Raw genomic sequence first — 24,294 nt, forward strand, 5'->3', positions numbered from 1 at the left:
CCAGCAGGACTTTTCTTATGTTTGCATTTTAAAAATTGATTTTGAGTCTATAGAATGCCACTTTTGATTTCATTTGGCTTCTTTTATGCCTAAAACCATTGGAATCCTCTTGAGGACTAAGGTGTTTGAATTTGGTTCGTGGGTGGGAAGTGCTGTAAACATTCTGAACCTCAATTCTGAGTATGGGTATAAATTGAATAAACGTTCTTAATCCAGTTCTCTGCTGTGTGGTCAAATCCAGTGAGCAATTTGGAAATATTGGCATTAATATTTCTTTCAACCCACAGGTATAGTGTGGTGAATGCTACATGCCTATCCCAAAGGAAGCGCTTGTAATACATTTGCATTGGCTCTATCAACATGTCTGTTTGTGAGGATATGCTTCTTTGCAATTACCGCAAGTGTCGAGTCAAGCTTTCAGGCTACGCATGGGTCACAGCCTGCTCACATATCTTCTGTGACCAACATGGCAGTGGGGAGTTCAGCCGTTCACCAGCAGTCTGCCCAGCTTGCACCAGTGCCCTCTCCGGCAAACTGGATATTGTTCGGACAGAGCTCAATCCTTCTGAGGAATATAAGGCTATGGTCCTAGCTGGACTGCGGCCAGAAGTTATTCTGGACATCAGCTCCAGGGCTCTGGCTTTTTGGACATATCAGGTAAACACTCTTTGAAAGAGCCTCCAACAGTGGTGTTTGGACAAGGCATCCATATTTAAAATATATATATCGGATTAAATTTCTTTTAAAATGCCACATTTCTGTACAATTGGCAAAACAATTCAAAGTGATCCAATTTCAATTACTGTTTTTAGAATTAGTAATTTGAGTTTCTCATGAAATCTGTACTACAAATACAACTAAAACAGGCCACAGCTAGACCTAAGGTTTATCCCTGGTTCATCCAGGGGTCAAACCTGTTCATCTAGGTGACACACAGGGGATCCAGTGCTCAGGCAGAGGTGAACCCTGGATGATCCCAGGATAAACCTTAGGTCTAGCTGTGGCCTTAGTTTGTCAGAGAAGAAGCCCAGATCTTATTCACAAAGCCATCAGTGAGTGTCCTTGGGTCACTATACTGAAGGCTCTGAAATTCTGTGCTACAAAACCCCATATTCTATTAAACAACCGTAACACCATTTTTAGAATAATCTGTGCAAACTGGGAATACGTTTATTTTTATATTACAAAATCAAACTTTTATATATGTGTAACTAGGTACAGTTCCTAAAACCCATGATATCTGAGTTTAGACCCATGAGAATCACATTTGGCCTACTTGAAACTCAGATTTCACTACATTAACATCTATTTTATTATTTTATGCTCAGAATTCATGGGTTCAATGGTAGCAGATTTAGAAAATCTATGCATCCTTACACTTGAGCATTGAATAGTACTGTAAGAGCAGGAAGGCAGAGATGGTGTATAACATTTTTCAACCATGAGGGCTACAATTTTGCTTTAACAAGCAAGCCAAAGTTTTCTGGTTTCTACCCAAATAGATGAGTTGATGTCAAGGACCACATTGTAAGGTGTATTACAAAGTTCCCATTATATTTTCTCTGTGGAGAGAAAAGCATCTGGGAATGGAGTGTAGCAGAAAAACCAGGAGCAAAATGGTCTAGAAGCTGCCAACCACCCCACTGTTCATCTTCTGCTAGTGGTTTCAGCCAAGAAAGCAAGCGTGTACGACACATCTGAGTGTCACATAGTTTGACCCTGATTTTCCATAGGCTCTTATATCTTCCCTTTACTCTCCGTCTTTACAGGTTCATCAGGAGCGTTTGTACCAAGAATATACCTATAGCAAAGCAGAAGGACACCTGAAACAGATGGAGAAAGTCTATACCCAGCAACTCCAGAACAAAGATATGGAGTTGACATCTATGAAAAGTGAAGTCTCCTCCCTGAAGAAAGTACTGGAAGAATACAAAAAGAAATTCACTGAGCTCTCAGAGAAACTCATGGAGCGCAATCGCCAGTACCAGAAACTGCAGGGTCTGTATGACAGCCTACGCTTACGTAATATTGCAGTGGCCAGCCAGGAGGCAGGCCAAGAACCTCCTATGATGCCTCAGCCTGCTGTCTTTGGTTTTCCTTTGGGTAAGGACAGTGGCTCTTCAGTTTGGTAGTTCACATGTACTAGCTTAATCAGTGCAGGGTGGATAATACTCAAATGCAACTAACTTGTTTGCATGAGGCAGTATGAGAGACATAATTTATTTAAGAATATTTATATTAAATTTCCTATTTTAAAAATTCCAAAGCTGTTTACAACACATAAATCATTATAGGAGCATAACAACATTTAGACAAGTTAATGGTTGGCAGAAGCCAGGGTAAACAAGTATTTTTTAATAATTGTAGAAAGCACATGATCGTCAGTGCCTGACGTATCGCAGAGGGGAGTTCATTCCAGGAGGATAATTCCACCACAGAGAAGGTGAATATAGGGCAAATCTCAGTTATAGTTTCAGACCACCTGTATACTGCAATCCTCCAAACAAAAGTAGGCTCAGTGGAACTGCTCTGGAGTAAAATGCAGGTTTTTGGATTACAGCAGGAAGCAAGTATGATGAGTTATGTCCATTTTTAGAAATTATTTTGAATATACAAGTAATTAAAAGGGAAAAATCAAATCAATGTTTAGAACTTTGAAAATATCGTTGAGGCTCCTGGCCTTAGATCACAGAAAAGGCTTATTAGGAACATGTACTTAGTATTCTCTGAGTAAAGATAGTACTATATGGTACCTGTATGTTTTCCCCTGTGGGGCAATTAGCTTTGGAGGGGCAATTTTAATTGGGAAAACAGTGTGGAGGAAAAGTTCAAACAATCCTTTCCAGCACCATCATCCCAATACCTGTCCCCTCTGTGGATGCAGAACTGTTCCCCCCCTTTTTAAAGTGAGATCCTGATCATTGATCTCCTATATCAAGTCATGTTTGGCCCTTATTTTGTACATATATTGAGTGCTGTTGGATTGACATACTAGTGTAATTAATGCCTCATTTATAAGAGATTAAAGTTTAATTAATTATAGGGGATTAACTAATACCATGTCTCTCACTCACATATTCTAGGCAATGCTGCCAGGCTCTCTGGGATTACAACACCTGTCCAGGGCCGGCATGGTGAAGGGGACTTCCATTTCAAATCTTTCTTTGCCTCCTCTCCACCAATGGCCGAGTCTGGCAACAGCTTCTTTTCCTTTGCATCTCCTGGCAATGATTTGGAACAGCACCCAGGAGGCAACAGGGCCTATAAAATCAAGAGAATGTAAACTGTAATTTGTGTCAACGTTTTTATTGCAGGTCATTTTGAAAACCCATTTAGGCATGAAGCTTGGGCCAATGGCAAAAGTGCTCCTGCAACACCTGAGTTTTAAAAACAAACAAACTTACAGACCAGATCTCAGTGAACTCCAGCAGGTGCCAACTTTCCTGAAAATCTCAGCCACATCAAATCTTAAGGCAACCTGTAGCAAGGACTATAATAGTCAATGCTTCCGTTAAAACCAATTCTTTTCAAGTACATTATCCCCACAACATTGGGTTGGAACCAGACTAAGACATGCTTAGAGCAACCCCATTAAAATCAGTGGGATTTAAGTTAGTTAAGTAATTAGTTACTAATTTAAGTCTCATTGATTTCAGTGTATTTTCTAAAGATGACCAATTCTGGATCTGGCCCAGTGCACTCTGGTTGTTTCAGACAGTTACTATAGACTCCCCTCCCCTTTACATATCTTGTCACTGTTCTGTCACCCAGAAACTGCTCCCCTTTCCCCAAACATTATTATGGCTCAGGCTGTGATACTAAAAATACTTCCTTAAAGCAAAATGTGTTAAGGATTGTTACACCCTGTAATTTTTTCCAGTTGTGCTGACACTAAAATGCTTAATTGTTGTACTAATTTAACTGTAATGTGTTGTAATACATTCTCTCCTTCTGATGATTGATTTCAAATGTTACATTCATATTCTAGTAATATTTGCTCTCTCCAATTATGTGCATAAACATATTTGCATGGTTGTGTTTGTTTTGTTCATTGCTGCTTGTAAGTAGAGGTCGGAGTGGGAGAACCATCCTTATCTGCCTTACATATTACCCTGGGTATGTATTCGAAGGGGTGATTAAGATGTGTAGGGAAGGAAGCCAGCATTAAGAGAAAAGTAAGATCTGCAACATGTTGCAATATATTTGCACCTCCTGTTCAGGGTTCCAGCCTCCATGTCCTCCTCCAAAAGACCATTCCATCCTACCCCCTTTCTTATTTAAATGACAGTCAATATTCTGTGGGTACTGAATATGCTCAGTCCTCATTGCTCTTTTTTCCGGGGGCGGGGGGAGGATTGTCAGCCATTAAAGGTATCATATTTACCCTAACTAGCCATTAATTAATGACTAAGATCCTAATATTAGGATTACATCTGTAGATTTCAAAAAGTCTTGCAGCCTAGGCAAGTGTCTGAACATAGCCAGAGTATTTTGTTTTAATAGTTTCAAAGACAGCCTTACCAGAATAGAACTTTAGAACATGTACGAATTCCTTTCGTTTGTACAGAGAACCGGATTATTTCTGTTTTTAAATGGGTAAGGAATAGTTTGAAAACACAGAGGATACGGAAAGTACGTAATGATATCAAGCGTGTCTCAAAGCACCTGGCCGCTTCAAGAGAGAATTACCGTTTCTCCTGTCGGAACTGTAATGTGGCCTCCAGACCTTTAGATGTCTCTGCAGGTACGTCTGAGGTTGTAAGTAAAAGAACAGCAGGAAACGGAGGAGGGTTAGAAGCGATCATGGCCGAGGAAGAAGAAGAAAACCCACAAGCTCGGAAAGGTTTACAGGTAGGGCGAGCAAAAAATCTCGTCGTGTCCCAAGTTTATCCTCCCCCGCTCCAACACTCTCCAAGTCAAGATATTATCCTAACAGAAAGCGATTTATTTATTTATTTATTTGAGCTTGCAGCGAAGCAGTTGGAGTTCCTTCCCCGTTTCTTGCAAAGTACTTTTTACTGAAAGGATTTACCCGCACGAACATAGCGAGGAGGAATAAACAACACTAATTAGCATTTCTCGTTTTGCTAGTAGATGAGGATGATGGCTACAATCTCCTGCCTTGTCTTCACTGCCTAATTTGCTTCTCAAACAGCCTGTAATTTACACTCGGAGGACAATACTTCAGGCAATGGGGAACGAGGGGAGAGTGAAGAAATGTGGACTGGAAACCATTGGAGGGGAATTGTAACCTGTATGCTGTACAGGAAGCTCTCTCACTTGATGGCAGAGGATTCTGCCCGTTCTTGTTCCTTCTCAGGGTTTTCTTGATCCCCAAGTCGGGGTACACAGTGGCATCCAGATTCTGCACCTGAGATATATTCTGTGCTGTGTGGTATGATCACAGCAAAGCAAACTGTTGAGGTTCACGACAATTGAGAAGCCATAATTTCACACCTAGAATTCTTATTCTAGAATCAAAGATTTGTGTGTTAGACTGTGGTTACTCCACAGGGAGGGAAAAGCACTTTGCACACAGTCAGGTATATTTTTGTTCGTTTGTTAATACTTAACAACTTATAACTTGGTAAATTAAGTACTCTGCCTGCTCTCAGATGTGAATAATGCTAGGCTGCCAGACGCTGGAAATAAACAATATCAGGTGGAGTACTAAGTTCCTCTTACGCAGGGCTACTCTTGGGCTTGGTCTGGAAGCTGCAGCTTCTTCAGAACACAGCAGACAGGCTGTTGATTGGAGCAGCCTATTGCCAGCAATATAACACTTTTACTGTAACAACTGCACTTTATGCCAAAACATTGAACTCAGTCAAATTCAAAGTTTTGTTGTTAGCAGATAAAACCCTAAACAACCTTGAATGTCCCTGACTGGATACTGCAGTCAGCAGGGAAAGTACTTTTAGTCATACCTCATTCTTCTGTCCTATGGTTACCAAAGATAGGGAGTTTAGTGTTGCAGCACCTTTTTTTTTGTAGAATTCCTCCCCTATTAACATTTGTTTAGACAAGCTTTCCTTGAAGTATGCTTGTAGTTACGTATCTTTTTGATCAATTTGTATTCTATATTGAACTTACATATTTTTTGGATTATTGTGTTTAATGCTACATACCACTTTGTTATTTTTTATGTTAAGTGGTATACATTTGAAAAATAGAGTATGTTCTGGTTTTTTATACACACTTCCTCTGACATCTGCTAACCTCACTGAATCACCATAGCGATTGACAGTTGATCTGACCCAGTAAAGTCATGCTCATAGTGGTGCTTCCTTCCCCAAAATGGTATATGTTAACTTTTAGTGCAAGTATTTTGTGTATTGACAAGATTTGTTTGCCTGGACTGATGATAACATTCCCTGTTTTGAAACCTCCTGATAGGAACTGGTTGACCAGCTATATCATTTCCGAGACCATTATTTTGAGAACCACAGTGTGGAGGATGCTGGAAAAAAGCAGCAGGATGTACAGGAGGAGATGGAGAGAACTCTTCGGCAAATGGAAGTGATAGAAGGTAATTCCCACAGAACCTACTTTTTTGTATCTCCATCCTGCATACCACCTAGCTCCTCCTTCCTCTCACACTGTCACAATTATTCCTTGGCTTCCTCTAAACTAGCCTTCCCCAACCTGGCCAATGGCTGTGCTGGCTGAAGGATGTTGGGAAATATAGTCCAAGACATCTGGGGAAGGCTACTCTAAACCATTCAGTACCCTTCACATAAGAAGAGCCCTGCTAGATCAAACAAAAGGGCTTTCTAGATCACTGTCCTGTTTTCCATGGTAGCCTTCCAGATGCTTATGGGGAGTTGAGAAGGATGTGAGGGCAAGAACCCTCTCCTGCTTGTGTTCCCCACCAGTTGGTATTTAGAGGCATGCTGACTCCAATTCTAGAAGCATCACATCTAGGAGATATTGATAGCCTTATCTTCCATGAAAACACCTTGCTGTTAAACTGGAACAAAATTGTACTGATGGTTTTGGGTCATCTTTGCAGTTGAACGTCCAGTGCAATGGTGTGAATTTCATTTACTTGTAGTGCAAGCATAGCATTCACTTTCTCTCCCTCCCTCCTCTCCCCTACCCACTGTTAGGTATGTCTGAGGGGCGAGCTCACACACTGATGCTGAAGGGGAAAGCTTTGAATGTGACCTCGGATTACAATGCACAAGCAGAAGAGCTGCTCTCCAAAGCTGTTAAGCTAGATCCAGAACTGGTAGAGGCCTGGAATCAGTTAGGAGAAGTTTACTGGAAAAAGGGTGATGTCTCTGCTGCTCATACATGCTTCTCTGGAGCACTTAGCCACGTAAGTCTCCTCGATGTCATAAGACTGTAAGAAATACCATGCTAGATCAGACCGAGGGTCCATCTAGTCCAGCACTCTGTTCACACAGTGGCCAATCAGCTGTCAACCAGGGACGAACAAAGCAGGTCCTTTCTCTTGCAGGCGGGGATTCTAGTTTGAAGAGCTGTTTGGAACTACTTCTGGATTTCCCAGTGACAATTTTAACACCAGTTTGTAGGAGATCAAGCAAATCTTTTCCTACCTAAGGCCATGCCCTGAAAAAGTACTTTGGGGAAGCCAGTACTTGGAGTTTCAGTGAGACAGGTTATGAGTTATTTAATGGAAACGTCTTGGCTTGCAGTGTCCTGATTTCAACTGAGCAAACTTTTGTCTTCTTCTCCCCACTTCTCCTTCTCTTCAGTGCAAGAACAAGGTGTCCCTGCAGAATCTCTCTATGGTGTTGAGGCAGCTGCGTACAAGCTCTGCTGATGAACATGCACACAATGTGATGGACAGTGTGCGGCAGGCCAAAGTGGCAGTGCAGATGGATGTGCGCGACGGTCGTTCCTGGTGTGAGTCTGCAATGTGTCCTTTTTAGCCGGTTCTTCAATGGGATGGGATAGAACAAAGAAGGAAACAGGGCAGGCAACTTACTAATTCTCCATTCTCTGTATTCCACAGATGTTCTGGGCAATGCCTACCTCTCCTTGTTCTTCAATACAGGGCAGAACCCCAAGATCTCCCAGCAGGCGCTGAGTGCCTATGGCCAAGCAGTAGGTGCTGGAGGGGACTCTAGAGAAAACTGTGGTGGTGGGAGGAAGGCGTTGGTGGTCCAGGTTGAGCCTCTGGAGGAGATTCCACGTTGTCAGTAGTCAAGGCAAAGAGAGCTGATTCTGCATTGTAGTTAAGAGCATTGGTTTGGGGAAGGTTATCCTTTTCCTCCTCAGTTGTGACCTTCAGAATGTTCTCTCAGTGGGCTTTAAAAAGCACTTACACTGGTTCCGATAAAAGGCTCCTTAAAAGGTCTAACTGCCGCATTGGGAGTGATTTGGGGGGTTAACCTCTCCCCAGCTTAACACCTGCTATGCACTGCAGTTAGACTTGAAAAGAGTCTTTGCTGGCTCCACTGGAAATATTTTTTTCAAGCCCTGTTTTTGGGAAGATGGGAGGCCTCATCTGGCCTACAAGCCAGAGGTTCTCCATTCCTGCTTTGAATTGTGAATTAATGGTGTTCCCTCTGTTCTACATAAAATGAGAACTTCCCAAAGCTCTGCTTTGGGGCAGGCTACAAGTGAAAATGAATATTTGCCCTGGTGAAGAGCATGGGGCATGAACAGTGCTCCTTAGAAACTGACATGCCCAGAGGAAGTGATGCTGGGCATTTTTTTCTCCTGTTCTTCCTTTAGGTGAAGGTGGACCCCACTGCATCGTGTAATCCAGATTTACATCTCAATCGAGCCACGGTGAGCAGACAGGATGGGGAGGGGAGTGATGCAATATAAAGTAAGGAGGGGGCGGCTTGAAGGTAACTAGGGGCATGTGGCCTGTTACTCCTGTCTTGCCTCCTAACCCGTAAGAGTGCTAATGAATTAGACCTCCCAACATGGTGCCGTTTAGATGTTTTGGACTTCAACTCTCATCAGCCCCAGCCAGCTTGACCAGTGGAAATGATTGTTGTTAGTTGCAGTCCAAAACCTCTGGAAGGCACCAGGTTGGAGAAGGCTGCATTAGACTCTGCAGCTCTTGCAGGACTAAAAGTATCCAATGTTTGGGCTTCTTATCCTGATTTTCCTTCCCCTTGCCATCTTTGTTCAAATACTAGAGCTCTGAGCTTTTGGCTCCCAGGAGACTGGACTCTTTGTTCCTTCTGACCCTAATCTGTCACCTGTTTTGTTTTTGGTTCTTTTGGGTCAGCTGTATAAATATGAAGAAAACTACATGGAAGCTCTGGATGGATTTGCACGGGCTGCAGCCCTTGATCCAGCTTGGCTGGAACCACGCCAAAGGGAGCAGCTACTCATAGACTTCCTAGAAAGGCTGACCAACCTCCTTGAAAACAAGGTATTGTGGGAACGAGGCTTGGCTCTTTGTCTGTGCAAAGCAACATCACTTCCATCGCAGTGACTCATTGTGTTCCTTTTCCCCCCTTACAGGGCAAAGTGAAAGGGAAAAAGTTGCAAAGCATGCTAGGAAGCCTGCGTACTTCGCAGCTGGGCCCGTGTGGTGATGGGCATTACCAAGGGCCCTCGGGTCAGAAGGTGGAACTGGAGCAGCGTCCCCTAAGTGCCTTGCGGCCTGGTGTTAACTCTGGTGGGGTGGTACTGGGGAAGGTGCTGTTCAGCTTAACCACAGAGGAAAAGGTGCCCTTGTGAGTGTCTACCCATCTTTCTTTGGAATCTTTCATGGCTTAGTATCTATTATTATTATTATTATTATTATTATTATTATTATTATTATTATTATTTTTATATTTATTTGTATCCCGCCTTTTGCCCAATACTGGGCCTCAAGGCGGCCTTACATTGTAAAACCTAGGAAAAGGAATGTAAAAAAAAATCCACCCAAAACCCCCAAAAACAAATTAAAACAAACGTTTAAAATACATGACAAATTACAAGTCATTAACATAGATGGAGGACAAGATTATTCTACAAAGGCCTGCTGGAACAAACAAGATTTAGCCTGCTTCCGAAAGCCCATCAAGGAGGGAGCCGGTCTAGCTTCCCCGGGAAGAGAGTTCCAAAGCACTGGAGCAGCCACCAAGAAGGCCCTCTCCCATGTTCCCACCAAGTGCGCCTGTGAAGTTGGTGGGAAGATCTCAAAGCACGGGCAGGCTCATAAGGGAGAATACGATCTTTCAAATAACCTGGACCCGAGCCAAATTTTTACCTTCCTGCTTAGCTTTATTCCTCTCTCTTCAGTATTTGCCAGGACTTTGTGGAGAGCACAAAGGATGGGGGCCTTTCATTAGGACATCCCCACCCCTATTCCCAAATGTGGAAGATCACCCCTTACTACTGGGTAATCATTGCTTTTACTCCTACTGCCACTATTTAAGAACAACCCTTTTATTTGACACTTATTTCCCCCCCAAAATAGCTGATCCTTAAGTATGAAACAAAACAGACCAGAGGGGCTGGAAAAGTAAACAAAGATATATAGTATTTTATTAAATAGAAAACAAGGAAGTGTATTATTTTAAGGATGCTGTTAGTACTTTGAACAGAATTTCTGTACAGTTACTTTTACCATCAGTCAGGTGTTAGAAGCCCCACTTCCTGTCCCTAACCAAACTTAAGGCAGTTCTCCAACCCAGTTAATTCACAGGCCTAACATGTGGGCTTGAATAGCAGTCTCCTTTCTGGTCAGGTTTGACTCCCATCACCGGCTGAGATACAGGCTGCTTCAGCTCTTTCCTCCAAAAGCTGCTGCAGTCTTCGTCTGCAGATCTTCTTTAGCTTCTGCTTCATGTGCTTTCAGCTCAGCTTCCAAGTCTTGTAGTTGTAAATTCTTCAGGCCCCTCAGCCTCTCACAAAGTCATCTCCTCAGGCAACTCTCTAGTCTGACTCCGCCTGATAGACTCCTGTCAACAGATTCTTCACAACTCCTTATATTTGTCCTTGTCAGAACCCGCCAGCCAATCAGCTTTGGGGTGGCCAACATTTCGCCACCCTATCTCTGTGTAAACTTTTGACCCATGAGGATCTTTAGAATGTTCTGTTATTTCCCACTCAGATGATACCAATTTCAATCCTGCCTTCCCATATACATCGAGAGAACCTGCCTTTATTTACACCTTCTAGTGGTAATAGTAACTGCCAAATTATCAGCACACTGTATCTACAATGTAACTCCCCTCAGGCACAAGCCTCGAGCTAAACTTTTACCTCAGTTCTTCACAGGTTTGTATTCTGCCCTAGTCTGGAGGCTTGGGGCAGATATATTGAATTAAAAGTAGCAAAACAAACAAGCTTGTACTTTGAGGTAACATCCCTCCTCTGCTTTCTTTCAAATAAACATTCTTAACCTCTAAGAAGGCTACAAAATGCTTCTGTATATGTATTCAGACTAGGGCTTTAGTGATCCTCCAGAGGAAGGCAGTCCCAATAAAGAGAAACTATCAAAAGTACCTATGTGCCTTTGGTGACTGAGTGTGTGATAACAGGGCACTCTTATTTGAGTCTAGGGACCATGATTCCTATAAAATGTGTAGTGTTCAGGGTGCACTAGAGCTTTATAGATAATGACCGGCTCCTTGAACTGTGCTATGTGCTGTTAGATATGTAGGGAGGCCCATCTTGTCTTACCACTGAGGGAAGTATATTGAGTGGTGCCACAAGATAGGGCCTTCTCCTTGGTGTCACCCCAACTTTGGAATGCCCTCCTCCAAGAGGTACACCTGGTGCCAACTTTACTAATATTTTGGTGCCAGGCTAAGACCCAGTTGTTTACCTGGATGAATTATTTATTTATTTATTTATTTATTTATTTATTTATTTATTTATTTTATTTAGAATATTTATATACCACTCCTCATTGAAAAAATTTCGGAGCGGTGTACAAGGTAAAATGAAAATAAAAACAGAATAAAACAGTTAAAACAAAATTTAAAAAGAAGCAAAAAAAACCAAAAAACAGTTAGTTGCCACTTCAGTGAAAATCCTTTCTCTACAATTGATTATTTGTTTTCTTTGTGGATAGTCTATTGTTTACATAAGGGGTTTTTTTTTTGTATTTTTTTTTTGTTTTTATAGTGTTTTTTACCAGCCCTGGAATTTTTTTTTATGAAGGGCAGCATATAAATAGAACTAGCTAGCTATCTTTGTTATTTCCACTTGCCTTTCAACTCAGCAAACTCGTTGATTCTTCATCCTAATGGTTTGTGTTTTCTTCTTTACTTTTTTCTATTCTCCAATAGTACTTTTGGCCTGACAGACTCCCTCGAGGGCTCCTGTTTTGCTGTGACTGTTTACAACATGGCACAAAGCTGGGGGGTTCTGATAGGTGACTCAGTAGCCATCCCTGAGCCTCACCTTCGGCACCATCACATCCAGCATCGAGGCAAAGTAAGTCGAATTCATGCTCTCCCTCCAGCCCTCCAAAGCTCTGTTATCTGCCCTGTTTTATGAATAAAGTCCTTCCATAATGGCAACCCTGAAAGTGTCTAAAGCAGTGGTTCCCAATTAGCTAAGTACTGCGGACTCCTTGTTTTTCAAATGCCAAGCCATGGACCCCCTACTTTTGAAAAATTTGTTCTCTCTATGGTAGTTAACTGTGCGAAGCAATTTTTTTGGAGAAAATAAGGGGTAGCCCCTAATAAGCAAAGGATTTTAGGTATACTAAAAAAGACCACAAAATGTGTGATATTACCATGCAAAAATGACAATGATTTAGTTAGGAATATAAAGAGTTTAATTTTACTAACGTCTAGTTTACAATTGAACAAATTATGACATGTCTAGCTGGTACTACGCCTAAATGTGGTGGGAGAAATCATGCCTCTTTTTGTCCCGAACAATCCCTTACACATCCGGTTCAATATTTCCTACTTTTAATCTCAAATCTGGATCAACATCGAGCCGATTTCTAAGCTTGTTCTTCATATAACAAAATTTCGAAAATGTTTGTTCACAAAGATATGTGGAACAAAAGGGAACTAGATGTTTCAAAGCTTTTTCACCTAACCTCTTATAATCAGGAAAAACCTTCACCCAGAATTGGTCCAGTCTACATTCTTTGAAAAATGATTTCAATGATCCATCACAAGTCACATCAACAAGTGCATCTTGCTCTTCCACAGATAGAGTTGTTAGTTGTACATCACTACATTCAAAAGGATTCCTTATCCATGAGTTTTCAGGATTAGGTGGAGGGAAGTAATCTCTGAAGCTAGTCGCTAAATTACAGAGGTGCTTTCGCGCATGTCGTCACCGTTGAAGCAAACTGAGCGCGGGAGATGGCATGGTTTTTTTTATTAAAATGCGGACCTTGCAGAGCTAATATATGAATGGTGCCAAGGACCCCCTGGGTGGGTTACGTGGACCCCCTGGGGTCCGCAAACCACCAATTGGGAACCACTGGTCTAAAGGTTGTAATGGGCAGCATAGAATTACTTGAATGGAGAAATGTTAGAAACACTCTAAAGCAGAGACGAGCAATTCAAGAATTGCTGGCGTTGTCCACTCTACTATGGTTTCCCCCACATGTATTTGCGTTTTTCCCAAGTTGCTGCTATGACTTTTCCATGGCTGGGAGAAAGATATGCCAAGGAGAAGAAAAGGCCTTACCGGCTCGAGTCTTGGTTATACTGGTACTTTGAAAACATTTTTTCCAGTTGACAAATATCACGATTCTATTACACAGCAGTCAGTAGGATTTGGAGTGAGCAGATCCCACTTTGACTGAATGTTTCTTGGCTTTCTTCTTCCTCTCCCCCCTTCCCCCAGAGTTTCACTTTCTCTAGCATCCGGGTGGAGACGCCTCTGCTACTGGTGGTGAATGGCAAGATGCAAGGATCCCAGAGTCAAGCTGCCCCCACCATTGCATACCAGGCACAAAGTGAATGATGAAGAGGAGTGGGAAAGGAAGGGCCTGTTCCCCCATTCAGTGGTGCTTGGTCTTTGGGTAGATCTTGGCCTTGGAAGATCTTGACGTTTAGTGGCTTAGGGAGGTTGGACTTTTTTTATGATAGGCATTAAGTGAAGGAATGAGAGAGACAGAGCGGGAATTGGAGGGCATTTGTGCTCAAACTGGGGCTTATCGCTCTTGTTTTGCTCCTCCTCAGTTCCACTTCCACAGGCACTAGCTTCTGCCTTAATCCACGGCTGTCATAAAATTAGGTGTAATTAGTCAGTTTGCAAAATTAGGGGGCTGCTCATTCGCTCCATGTCCCTTCTCTTTCTCAGACTCTTCCAACTTTCCCAGCAACTTTCCCATTGGGGAGGATCGCTGCCTTCTCCACCCTGGTGCCGTCCAGATGCTGTCCACGACTCCTAGCATTCCTGACCATTGGTCATGCTGAATGGGGCTGATAGGAATTGAAACCAAAATATCTGGAGCACCAGTTTGGGGAAGGATGTCCTTGTTCATTAGTCATTTTCCTTCCATTTCATTTCATTTTGAGCACTTGGGCCTTCTAGGGTTCTTATCTCTTTTGGAGATCACATTAGGTTGGATTCAGGGTTATTTGTACTTAACAGTAGACTCATTGACTTGAAGAGAAGACATAAGTCCCAGTTATTTCAATGGGGAAACTTTAAGTATGACTAAACTCAGATCTGACCCATTGTCTGTTATGGATGTGTATATAAACGATAATGTTTTGTATTTATTTGGCAACGTTTTGAATTTGTTTTTATAATTTGTATACATTTTCCCAGGCTTTTGGCTTCTTCCTGCCCCCCTCCCCCAAGAAATAAAATGTGTTCTTTGCTATTCAGGAAATGCCTTATGTCTTGAAACCATAACAAAGAACAGTACAAAATGTCAAATTTGAATAAGGAAGCTTCAAGGCATCATAACACACATCGCCCAATGTTGTCTTCTTAACAACCCTACAGCATCAGTAAGTTGGGCTGAGAGAGAGCTGCTTGCCCATTACCAAATGGTGACCTGCCTTAAATATTTGGAAGCATTGGCAGTTGATTTCTATAGAACAGGGGTGGGCAAAAGGTGTCTTGCAGAGTGGATCTGCGTCCTCCTCTTTGGGTGGGTGGGGCAGCAATTTTAGCCAGATCCTGATGGGCCTGCAAAATTATGGTCAAGGAATGGTTGAAACATTTTCCCACAGTTTTACTCATAAGAAAAAGAAAAATGCCTTCAAGTTGTAAAAGCAGAGAAATTCTACACTTTAAATGTTAGCCTCTATCACGTTGATACTGTGATCTGGTTTCATACACAACAACAAGTGGTGGATTGTTTAACCCATGAATTGTCAAGCTAGAGCAAGCAAGCACTCTGCTTCTTGCAAGCTTGTTGCTCTCACTCTTTATCTGACTTTGGAAATGTGTCAGCCTGGAACTCTGGGTTGTTAAAACTTTATGAGCAGCTTGAGTGGGGATTTTGTTTGAGCTAGAATTCAAACCAGTGTCAGACGATCAACCAATGGTGGTCTCCAGTCCATGAATTGTGTTCCCCTGACAAACAAGGTAACTTTTATGAATTCTCTTGTTTTAAAATTGCAAGGACTGTTGCTTAGTTGCTGGGCTTGGGCCCTGTGAGAAGAGAATGCTTCTGCCTACCGCTTGTCCTCTTCAGTTCAAACGGAGCCCTAGAAAAGTTCAAATGCAGGCATCAGCTACTTATGCCAATATGTTTTCTCTCTCTTCCTGGTCCGCAATTACACAGTATCTTTATTAGGACCAGCCAAAATGTCTTTCTGGAGCTGTGTGCTCTGAGGAGATGGCTGTCTCTTCTAAACTGGGAATTGGAGCAATGTATGCCAGATAGGTGCTTACAAGGAAGAGGAAGGACCAAAAGATGATGTGAGTGGTGGAGGCAAGCAGGTGATCTCTGTCCCAGGGACTGGGTTGTAGGAGATGAGCAGCAGTGGGCCTGGGTAGCAGACCCAGTGATCTAAGTGGGGTTTACAGAACAGAAGCTGAGACACCAAAACAACAGGGATGAGGAACCACAGCAAACCAGTGAACCAGCAGAAGGCTAGTGATGTACGTTCTTGGCAGGCTCAGATGTATCTAAAAATCTGATGTGACTTCCAGCAGAGTTCCCTTCTATAGGGAAAGTGTGGCAACACGAAATGCATCCATTTTGTTGGATAGTCTGCTATGACTAACTGCAGTGTTGCCTTATATAGGGAAAGCGTGGTAACAGCATTTAGTATTGGAGGCAATAAATACAGGCTAGGGCCAGTTTAGAAGATGTTCAAAACACCTTACTTAATTAGTGTTTTTATATGCATTGACAAGAAGACTAACACTGCTTTAATGACAAGCACCCCCTAGCACTGGGTGTGTGAATGTGAGCGAGTGATTTAGTAGTTGCTCCCTTTCCGGAGAGACCATATGCAGAGGCAAGAGAGGAAGGGGAGGGAGAAGGAAAAGGAACTGATCAGACAAGGGGGATGAACAAGACAAGTGACTGTTGATGTAATATATTTTCTATTGCCCATTAGTGCCTAGAAGCATGCTGAGTTCCTCTTATCCAATAAGATGGACATGAGCATTGAATAGCATAGAAGGTAACAGATGGCCAAATACCAATCCAAAGTGGCTTTTATATGGAGGAAACGTCATAGAAGCAGATGATCCTGGGTGGGAATATACCTGTGTGCTGCCTCTTCCCAGACTGTTAGTGCAGACATATCTTACATCAAGCAGGATGCTTGATTTGCAGTAATGCAGGATTTTCAACTAGGACTCAAACTGAGAATCAGCTCCCATCTCTCCTGTAATATTCAGAATCAGCTACATTATAGGTCTGATGGAAGCTACTTGTTCAGCACAGCCCTCCAACATGTGATAAGGGTATAACAGTTTATTATACTGTTCTCTCAGTCCAACCTGAAGTATGGGGATAAAAGCAATGGGTAATGCTGCAGATTTGTTGTAACTTATTGCCTCAGTTTCAGCCCAACTGCAATAGTATATTGTATTTAAGTGTTTTTATCTTATGTGAACTGGCCAGAGAGCTTCGGCTATGGGGCGGTATACAAATGCAATTATTATTAATAATAATAATAATAATAATAATAATAATAATAGGGGTGTAATACCTCTGGGCAGTGCTGCAGGATCATTGTAAACCACTCAGAGCCTGACCTGTAGTATTCAGTGTGAACTACACTGCCAGGTTGTCATAAGCCACTCTTCATGACACAGATCCTTCCAACTTGCAATATGGGGACAATGACCTGCATTTATTTTGTCATTTGCATTAGCGTTATGCTTTTGAAATGCCTCACACTAAATACAAAGAGTTGGACAGAGAAAGACTTTCTTTAGGTAGTTCCCACTTAAATCCCAGGGGACATTTGAAAAAACCTTTCCAGTGTAAACCAAGAAGTGATCTCTCCAGACCATAAGGAAGTTCTCTTTACTGTGTTTATCTCTATGTGTTTATCAGCCCTCATTTTCAAGAATATCACACTCCTGTTCACATCTGGTTTTCTCTTTTGATAGTGAGCTTTCTGTGGCTACTGAGCATGCTCTATTCTTAATGAGGTGTTTTGAGCTCTCTTCCCATGCACACGTTGGCCTTTTCTACACCGTCTATTTTTCCAGGGATCATCCCTGTGCATCCAAATGACATACAGGGGATCCCAGGAGCAGGGAGGGATGATCCCTCCATTTCCTCGGGATAACTGAGACTTCAGTTATCCTGGATTTACCTGTGGTCCTGGGACAATCCTGAGGACCGTAGGCGGTATGGGCGCCTGTCCCGGCTTCTTCCCTCCTCACTGTGAGTAGCGGGGGTCATCGGGGAAGGAGCCAGGATGGGGGGGGGGAGTCCAGGGCCATCGGGGCTGGGGTGGGGAGTGTGGTTGGGGCTTCACCTCATTTTTTAACCTTAATTTTCACTGGAGCACAAGTGCACTCTGGCAATTCCTCTTTAAAAAAAATAAAAATAAATGGCTGCTGGGCCATCCTCGAATCCACACTACATACGTTGGATGTCAGATGTGCGCTAGCCTTTTATAAAGCATGCACAGAGAAATTCCGTTTGTCTCCCCGTCTATGGACAACATCAGGGCCAACTTGTGTCCACACAAAGACTATCTGCATGGATAGTACAAACAATTTGCTTGGCTTATAAAATGGCTAAGATTGACTTGCCAAACACGGTTAAAGCACACTCCACCAGGGCTGTATCCACATCGACAGCATTTGGCCTTGGGATTTCGCTATTTGAGCTGTGTTGTGCGGCAACATGGTCTACTCCGACTACGTTCTTCAGACACTACAGATTGGATGTACGCTCCAGAACTGATTGCTCTTTTGGAAGGGCAGTCTTCTTGGATATCCTGCAATAAGACACCGACCTGCCACCTGTAAGTCAGCTTGCTAGTCACCCATATGTGTGATGCACAGTACCACGAAGAAGGACAGGTTGCTTACCTGTAACTGGTTTTTCGAGTGGTCATCTGTGCAGTCACACAACCCACCCTACTTTTCCCACTGGGTGTCTTCTCTTTTATGGGGCACTAATTTGGGGACTGATCTTCAGTTGGGGCTGTAATTCTAGTCTCTAGGGAACTGAGGAGTTAGGCGGGGACCCTCCTAAGCATGTGCAGTGGGACGTTAGGGGAAGGTTCCCGCCAAAATCTCTATCAGCTATAGAAACTCCCCCAAACGAGACTCCGCACAGGTGCAGAGCCCATATGTGTGACTGCACAGATGACCACTAGAAGAACCACAGTTACAGGTAAGCAACCTGTCCTTCCCAACTGCATATGTAGGAATTCAAAGTTGCTGGAAGAACAGTGCAGCAATAATAGAAGCAAAATCAAACGGAATACTGAAAAATCTACAGTCAAATCCCAACGGGACCATATGATTACCAATGATTTCATGAATACCAACAGGATCTGTTCTGGCAGAAGATAGAGAAACGCTTGGATTGACAGAACTGAGCCTGCCTCAAAATAACTTCCCAGATTGGGGTGGTACAAGTTATTTGGAACAGAGTCTTTATAAACTCAGCACTGGATATGATGCTTCAAATGTACTGTTTTAGGTATGTAATTTGTACAGGACTTGTGCAAAAAGCAATGCAGATTAAAGCAATTTTAATAATCCCAGGACAGATAATCAGTTTTGCCTTTACTCTCAGAATGAGAAAAGAAAACATGTCTCTGTGAAGTCTCAGGCAGGATTGCTTTATTTATTTATTTATTACATTTCTATACCGCCCAATAGCTGGAGCTCTCTGGGCGGTTCACAAATGGTATTGTGAACCGTATAATGGTATTGAAGTACAACGACAGCTGTTGGGGGCTATGACACAATCCATAGACACCATTTTCAAAACGCTTTCAAAGTGTTATAACCTGCTTGGTGTCTCAGAAGGGGCCAAGAAAATGTGCACCAATGATCCCACTTTAGGGCATGGCCTGCTCCATCTTGGCGGAGTGCAACTGTCTAGAGAACTGTGTTAGACGAAAGTAGCCTCTTGGAGAGTTGGACTAACTTCCTGAATATGTAAGGATTGGCATAAGAACAGTGGATGTCCTGTTCACATCATGGACAAAAAGCATCATGAACTCAAAACCTTATTTGGAGGGAGGAATAAAAATAAACACCTAGGAATAAGAGAAGAAAACCATAAATGTGTAAACACCAGTGCTGTTGGCCTATGAATATTGTATTGGATCACTGCATTTACATTAATTTTGACATCACATGAGTCATCCTAGAATGATTGCCTTCATCATGGAAATGTTGGTGAATATTCTCTAGAATAGTTTTCCCTAACCTGGTGCCTTCCAAATGTTTTGGGTGACAAACCCAACATTTTGGACCATTGGTCATGCTGGCTGGGACTGATTGGAGTTAAAGCCCAAAATATCTGAAGGGCATTGGGTTGGGAAAGGCAGCTGTAGAGAGTAGCAGTGGAGTCTGTTGGGAATGTCTTTAGCCATGGAAGGAGACAAGTAGGAATAGGATTGATCAGGCTTTAGAGTTTTAGAAGATCCTAGACCACTCACTTTACTTTTCACATTGTTATCAGCCACTTCTTACATTAGCAAACCATACAACTGTTGAATGGCTTGATTTTGAACTATAGCAATGTTCTTTTGGAATTGTGTATTTTTCCCTTGAATTGTTCATTTTTTGTATGTTTGCACAAACAGATGTCCTGATAGCATCAGAGAACAGGTGTACCACTTCTGATAGATCTGTTGACTGAGTAGTAATAAGGCCTGAGCACTAGGTCCACCAAGAGAAGTAGATCTGGCCTCTGAGTAATTTATATACTAGGTCTATCCCTCTGTTGTTTCTCCTTCTCTAACAATATTTTATATATTTCACTCATTAATCCTTTTGAAACTATACTACTTCCTTTTCCTTTCTCCTTACTTACTACTAATTCTTCAAACCTCGTCATCTTTCTGCACATTCTATTATCTTTAATCCACTTTTTATTCCATTGCTCTAATTGACCATATTCTAGCCAAGATAGCTTCTTCTCCTTTAACAAATTTTCCATATCTTCTCTTGTTTTAATATCTCTTACCCAATCCTTTAATTTTATTTTATTTTTCTCTTTTAATATTTTACATAATCTACCCTTTAGATCCTCTGGGAAATTCTTTAACATTATTATCGGTGCTAAGGGAGAGTTGCTCGGAAGCAGCTTCCCTTTAAATTTACTCCAAATTTCCCATTGAGTCCTCAGGAGTGGATTATCTATACTTCCAACCCACTTTCTTCCTCCATCTTTAAAAAAAACATTCTCCAGATTCATCTCTACCTTACTTATAATTTTTTCTTCCATCCAATATAAATCTCCTACTCCCATAATTGCTTCTACAACATGTCTTAATCTATTTGCTACGTAGTATAATTTTATGTTTGGGAGACCCATTCCCCCCTTTTTTTGGCTTAGGTACCAATTATTTTTATTCACTCTTGCTCTCTTTTCTCCATTACAATATTTATTAATAATATTTTGCCAACTTTTTATCTCGGTTTCTGATATTTTTATAGGTAACATCCTAAATACAAAATTAATTTTAGCTAATATCTTCATTTTTATCAAAGCTATTCTCCCAAACCAAGATAAATTTAATCTTTTATATTTTTCCAATTTCTCTAGTACCTCCTTCTTTAACCTCGTTAAATTTTCCCTTTCTAAATTCTCTAGATTTTTTGTAATTTTAATTCCCAAATATTTAATCTCGTTCTTAACTTTCAATTCCATTCCCTTAAATTCCCAATCCTTTTCTTCCCTCTTAGTATAGTTAAACAACATCATCTCTGATTTAGACCAATTTATTTTTAACCCTGTAATTTCCTCAAATTCCCTCAACTGATATTTAATTCTTTCTAATTTTCTTAATGGATTCTTAATGGTCAATAAAGTATCATCCGCAAACATATTTAGCTTTATTTCCCTTACCTCTCCAATTCCTTCTAATTCTTTATCCTCCCTTAGTGCCTTCGCCAAAACTTCCATAACCATTACAAAAAGGACCGGCGAGAGCGGACATCCTTGTCTTGTTCCTCTGGCTAGTCGTATCTTTTCAGTAAGTCCGTCATTTACCACCACTACCGCCGTATTTTGGGAATATAGCTGTTCTATTACATTTTTAAATTTATTTCCAAATCCCAATTTATCTATAATACTCTTTAGTGCCTGCCAGCTCACACAATCAAAAGCTTTAAAAATATCTAATGCCATAATACCTGCCTTAATATTTGCTTTTTTTATTACATTTATTACATTTAAAACTCTACCCACTAAATTATGCATATGTCTTCCTACCACAAACCCACATTGATCTGCTCCTATATATTCTGCCAAGAATTTATTTAATCGTTTGGCCATAATAGATGTAAAAATTTTAGCATCCTGATTTATTAAAGAAATAGGTCTATAAGAATCGGGATTAGTCAAATCTTTATCTGGTTTTGGGATCAGAATTATCACTGAATGTTCCCATGATTCAGGTATCTTCTCTCCTGATAATATCCTATTATAAAGTTCCATTAATTTTGGAACTAGACAATCTTTGAAGACCTTATAATATTCTGGACCCAAACCATCTGCTCCTGGTGATTTACCCACTTTTAACTTATCAATAACCTCTTCAACTTCTCTTTGAGTTATTACTGACTCCATTAACTCCTTATATTCTGATTTTATTTCCTTCTTTATAAACCTTCCAATATACTCCTCCACCTTTTCTTGTTGAATTTCTTTACCCTTGTACAATTCCTGATAAAATTCCTGAAAATTTTTTATTTTTGCTTTCATTGCATGACAATAATTCCCTCGGCTATCTTTCAACGTTTCTATCCCATTCCTCCCTTTTTCTTTTTGTGTGAGCTTGGCAAGCAACCTCGAGTTCTTATCACTGTTTTCAAAATATTCCCTTTTCACATACATTAAATTCTTTTGAATCTCTTCTATATTTAAATTTTCTAATTGTTTCTTCTTAGCTTGTATTTCCACTAATTTATATTTATCTTTACTTCGCCAATATCTTTCCTCCAAGTTTTTAATTTCTATCTCTAACTTTTCCTGTTCTGCACGTTGTTGTCTTTTTAAACTACATGTTTCTCTAATACAGATTCCTCTTGCTACAGCCTTCATGGTGTCCCAAATGACTGACCCAGCTGTTCCTCCTTTTTCATTAATTTCCCATGACTCCGACAGTTCCTTCCGAATTTTATCTACTATTTTATTGTATTTCAATATCTTTGTGTTCAACTTCCATCTATATGCCTCTTTATAATCTTTCTTAACTGTAAATTCTAAACTTAACAAGGCATGATCAGTTACTTTTATTACCCCCATTTCCATTTTACAAATCCTCGTTGCAAAGTCTTTTGAAACAAATATATGATCTATCCTGGAGTATGTATGATGAACTGGGGAAAAATATGAGAATCCAGGCCTATTCCCGTTAAGTAAGCGCCACGAATCTAAATAATCATTTTCTTTTACTAATTTATTCAATATAGTCATATTGTTTCTCTTTTCAACATTAGTGGGATTTGACCTGTCTCTTTTATTATCCATAACCATATTAAAATCCCCAGCTAATATAACATACCCCTCCTTAAATTCTTCTATTTCTTTAAACAACTTTATAAAAAACTCTCTATGCCTCTCATTTGGGGCATAAACATTAATCAAAGTATAGACCTTTCCCTCAATTTTACCTTTTAACATAAGATATCTACCCTTATCATCCTTTTTTACCTCTTCTAATGTAAACCCACTTTTTTTTGAAATCAAAGTGGCCACTCCATTTTTTTTTGATGTCCCTAATGACTTTTCATAATAGGCTAGCCACTTTAATTTTATCATATTCGAATTCTCGGAGCCTTGGTGTGTCTCTTGGATCATTATAATATCTGATCCCTCTTTATTAAGCATTTGTTCTATTCTCTTCCTTTTCACGACTGCCCCTAAACCTTTAACATTGAGTGTTGATACCTTTATCTTTTTATCCATAATCACCCTTTTGAAATCTCTTCCGATCCCTTGTGCTCAGCAGTTCAAACTTGCTTACATAAAAACACAAACTCCATACATAAAACCCCCACCCTCCTACCCCAATCCCTCCTCCCCTACCTTCCCCCCCTCCCCACCCCCCCACTCTAATCCCCCCCCCATATCCCCGTGAGTCTAGTACTCCAGCCATCTACTTTAAAGGGGGAGGGGGGAGGCAGTGCTGTGCCTGGCCGGCAGGTCTCTATATTAGCATTTTTATTTGCAATTATCTCCAAACATAATTAAGAATTCTCTTACTCTCCAGATGTCCCAGCCTCATTCCCTCCCCCACCCACTCCAGCCCCATCTGCTTCCCCATCCAGACCCAGCCTCTTCAGCAAATCTTTACCTTGATCCAATGAGGTTACTCTGTGTTCCCTCCTCCCATATGTAAATCTTAAAAAAACCGGGTAACCCCATGCATAAGGAATTTCATTCTTCATTAATGTTTCCATTATTAGTTTAAGACTACGTCTCCAATTTAATGTACGTTGAGAAAGATCATTGTAAATTTACACTGGTTTACCTTTATATTATATCTGATTCTTAAGTCTCAATTCTTTCATAATTTGCTCTTTTTTATAATAATTACCAAATTTCACCAAAATGTCTCTTGCCCCTTTGTGGTTTTGCCCCCCCACACGATGGACTCGATCCGGATCCAATCCGTCTATTGATATATCAGGCATCAGCTCCTTGAACCAGTTCACGATGATTTCTCTAAGATCTTCTCCCTGCGACTCCTTTAGCTGCTTTATTCAAAAAGTAGATCTACTAGATTAATCTTCCGAGGCAATCGATCACAGTACCCATTC

The 24,294-nt window shown here is 41.1% G+C and overlaps 2 protein-coding genes across 3 annotated transcripts; both read left to right on the forward strand.

The window, feature by feature from the left end:
• The first annotated feature begins 360 nt into the window (after positions 1 to 360).
• CCNB1IP1 (cyclin B1 interacting protein 1) lies at positions 361 to 3,437 on the forward strand. 2 transcript variants are annotated; one of them, XM_063137423.1, is made up of 3 exons: positions 361 to 657; positions 1,770 to 2,103; positions 3,084 to 3,437. In XM_063137423.1, exons 1-3 carry the CDS (start codon positions 361 to 363, stop codon positions 3,281 to 3,283), a joined length of 831 nt encoding a protein of 276 aa, XP_062993493.1. In that variant the 3' UTR covers positions 3,284 to 3,437. The 2 variants fall into 2 exon arrangements, 1 of the variants encoding a protein (XP_062993493.1); XR_010025963.1 differs by lacking the exons at positions 361 to 657; positions 1,770 to 2,103 and adding an exon at positions 2,481 to 2,570 and having other exon boundaries at positions 3,084 to 3,158.
• A 674-nt stretch (positions 3,438 to 4,111) lies between these two features.
• TTC5 (tetratricopeptide repeat domain 5) lies at positions 4,112 to 14,743 on the forward strand. The gene is made up of 10 exons (XM_063137422.1): positions 4,112 to 4,851; positions 6,397 to 6,529; positions 7,110 to 7,321; positions 7,722 to 7,872; positions 7,982 to 8,073; positions 8,707 to 8,763; positions 9,215 to 9,361; positions 9,454 to 9,668; positions 12,219 to 12,366; positions 13,747 to 14,743. The coding sequence occupies exons 1-10, from the start codon at positions 4,804 to 4,806 to the stop codon at positions 13,864 to 13,866; spliced, it is 1,323 nt and encodes a 440-aa protein (XP_062993492.1). The 5' UTR covers positions 4,112 to 4,803; the 3' UTR covers positions 13,867 to 14,743.
• Positions 14,744 to 24,294: the final 9,551 nt, after the last annotated feature.

The sequence above is a fragment of the Elgaria multicarinata genome, chromosome 11 (genome assembly GCF_023053635.1).
Source record: "Elgaria multicarinata webbii isolate HBS135686 ecotype San Diego chromosome 11, rElgMul1.1.pri, whole genome shotgun sequence".
NCBI classification, from domain to species: domain Eukaryota; kingdom Metazoa; phylum Chordata; class Lepidosauria; order Squamata; family Anguidae; genus Elgaria; species Elgaria multicarinata.